General features: G+C 39.4%; 1 protein-coding gene across 1 annotated transcript; it reads right to left on the bottom strand.

Moving 5' to 3' along the window:
- Positions 1-267: 267 nt before the first annotated feature.
- Positions 268-822, bottom strand: LOC141620182 (uncharacterized). The gene has a single exon (XM_074437117.1). It carries the CDS (start codon positions 820-822, stop codon positions 268-270), a length of 555 nt encoding a protein of 184 aa, XP_074293218.1.
- Between the last annotated feature and the right edge of the window lie 217 nt (positions 823-1,039).

Genomic DNA, 1,039 nt, shown 5'->3' with positions numbered 1-1,039 from the left:
TCTTCACTTATGCCCTTGAGTTGATATCCTATACACTAACACACACATTAAAACATTCTAACATGCCAAAACATTAATGAAAGTGCAAGTGAATTAAATTATAATGTAATAACTACTGGATACAATTAATTTAAACGTGCAAAAATGCAATAAAAAGCAATAAAGTGCGGAAATTAAATATGCACTATGCTAAATGTAAGGGAAGAAATATTTACAAACATTTTGCCGTTTATTTAACGTCGATGGCTCGACAAAGTTGCATTCTCATTAATTTTCATAAATTGGATCAACAAGGTGTAGTGTTTCCACTTCACCTACTTCAATTTCTTCATGATAGTGCTTAAGCCTTTGGCCATTCACTTTCAAAACTTTCCCGGATTTTAAACACTTGATCTCGATTGCTCCATATGGAAAAACACGAACCACCTCATATGGTCCCATCCATCTAGACCACAATTTTCCCGAGAAAAGTCTAAGCCGATTTTGAAAGAGTAAGACTTTCTCTCCAACTTGGAACACTCTTCTTGCAATCATGTTGTCATGCCATGCTCTTGTTCTTGTTCTTGCCTTGTAAATCGAAGCATTCTCATAAGCATCATTTCGAATTTCTTCCAATTCTAGGAGTTGAAGTTTCCTATGAAGCCCCGCTTCACTCATTTGCAAGTTGAATGATTTGACCGCCCAATAAGCCCTATGCTCAACCTCCACGGGTAAGTGACACGGTTTCCTAAAAAGTAAGCGGTAAGGTGACATCCCGATTGGTGTTTTGTAGGCCGTGCGATATGCCCACAAAGCATCATCCAATCTCAAACTCCAATCCATGCGGTCGGGATTCACCGTCTTTTCAAGGATAGCCTTGATCTCCCTATTAGAAACCTCGGCTTGGCCGTTGGTTTGAGGGTGATAGGCGGTAGATACCTTATGAATTACCCCATACTTTTTGAGTAGAGCTCCAATGGCTTTGTTGCAAAAGTGAGTTCCACGGTCGCTTATCAAGGCCTTAGGAAAACCAAATCGAGAAAAGATGTTGGTTTTGATG

Source organism: Silene latifolia, chromosome X (assembly GCF_048544455.1).
Source record: "Silene latifolia isolate original U9 population chromosome X, ASM4854445v1, whole genome shotgun sequence".
In the NCBI taxonomy this organism is placed as follows: Eukaryota; Viridiplantae; Streptophyta; class Magnoliopsida; order Caryophyllales; family Caryophyllaceae; genus Silene; species Silene latifolia.
This window is presented reverse-complemented; position numbering and strand designations above follow the sequence as displayed.

Excerpts from the sequence above, each read along its gene's own strand:
- LOC141620182 (XM_074437117.1), bottom strand. The coding sequence starts at position 822 with ATGGATTGGAGTTTGAGATTGGATGATGCTTTGTGGGCATATCGCACG.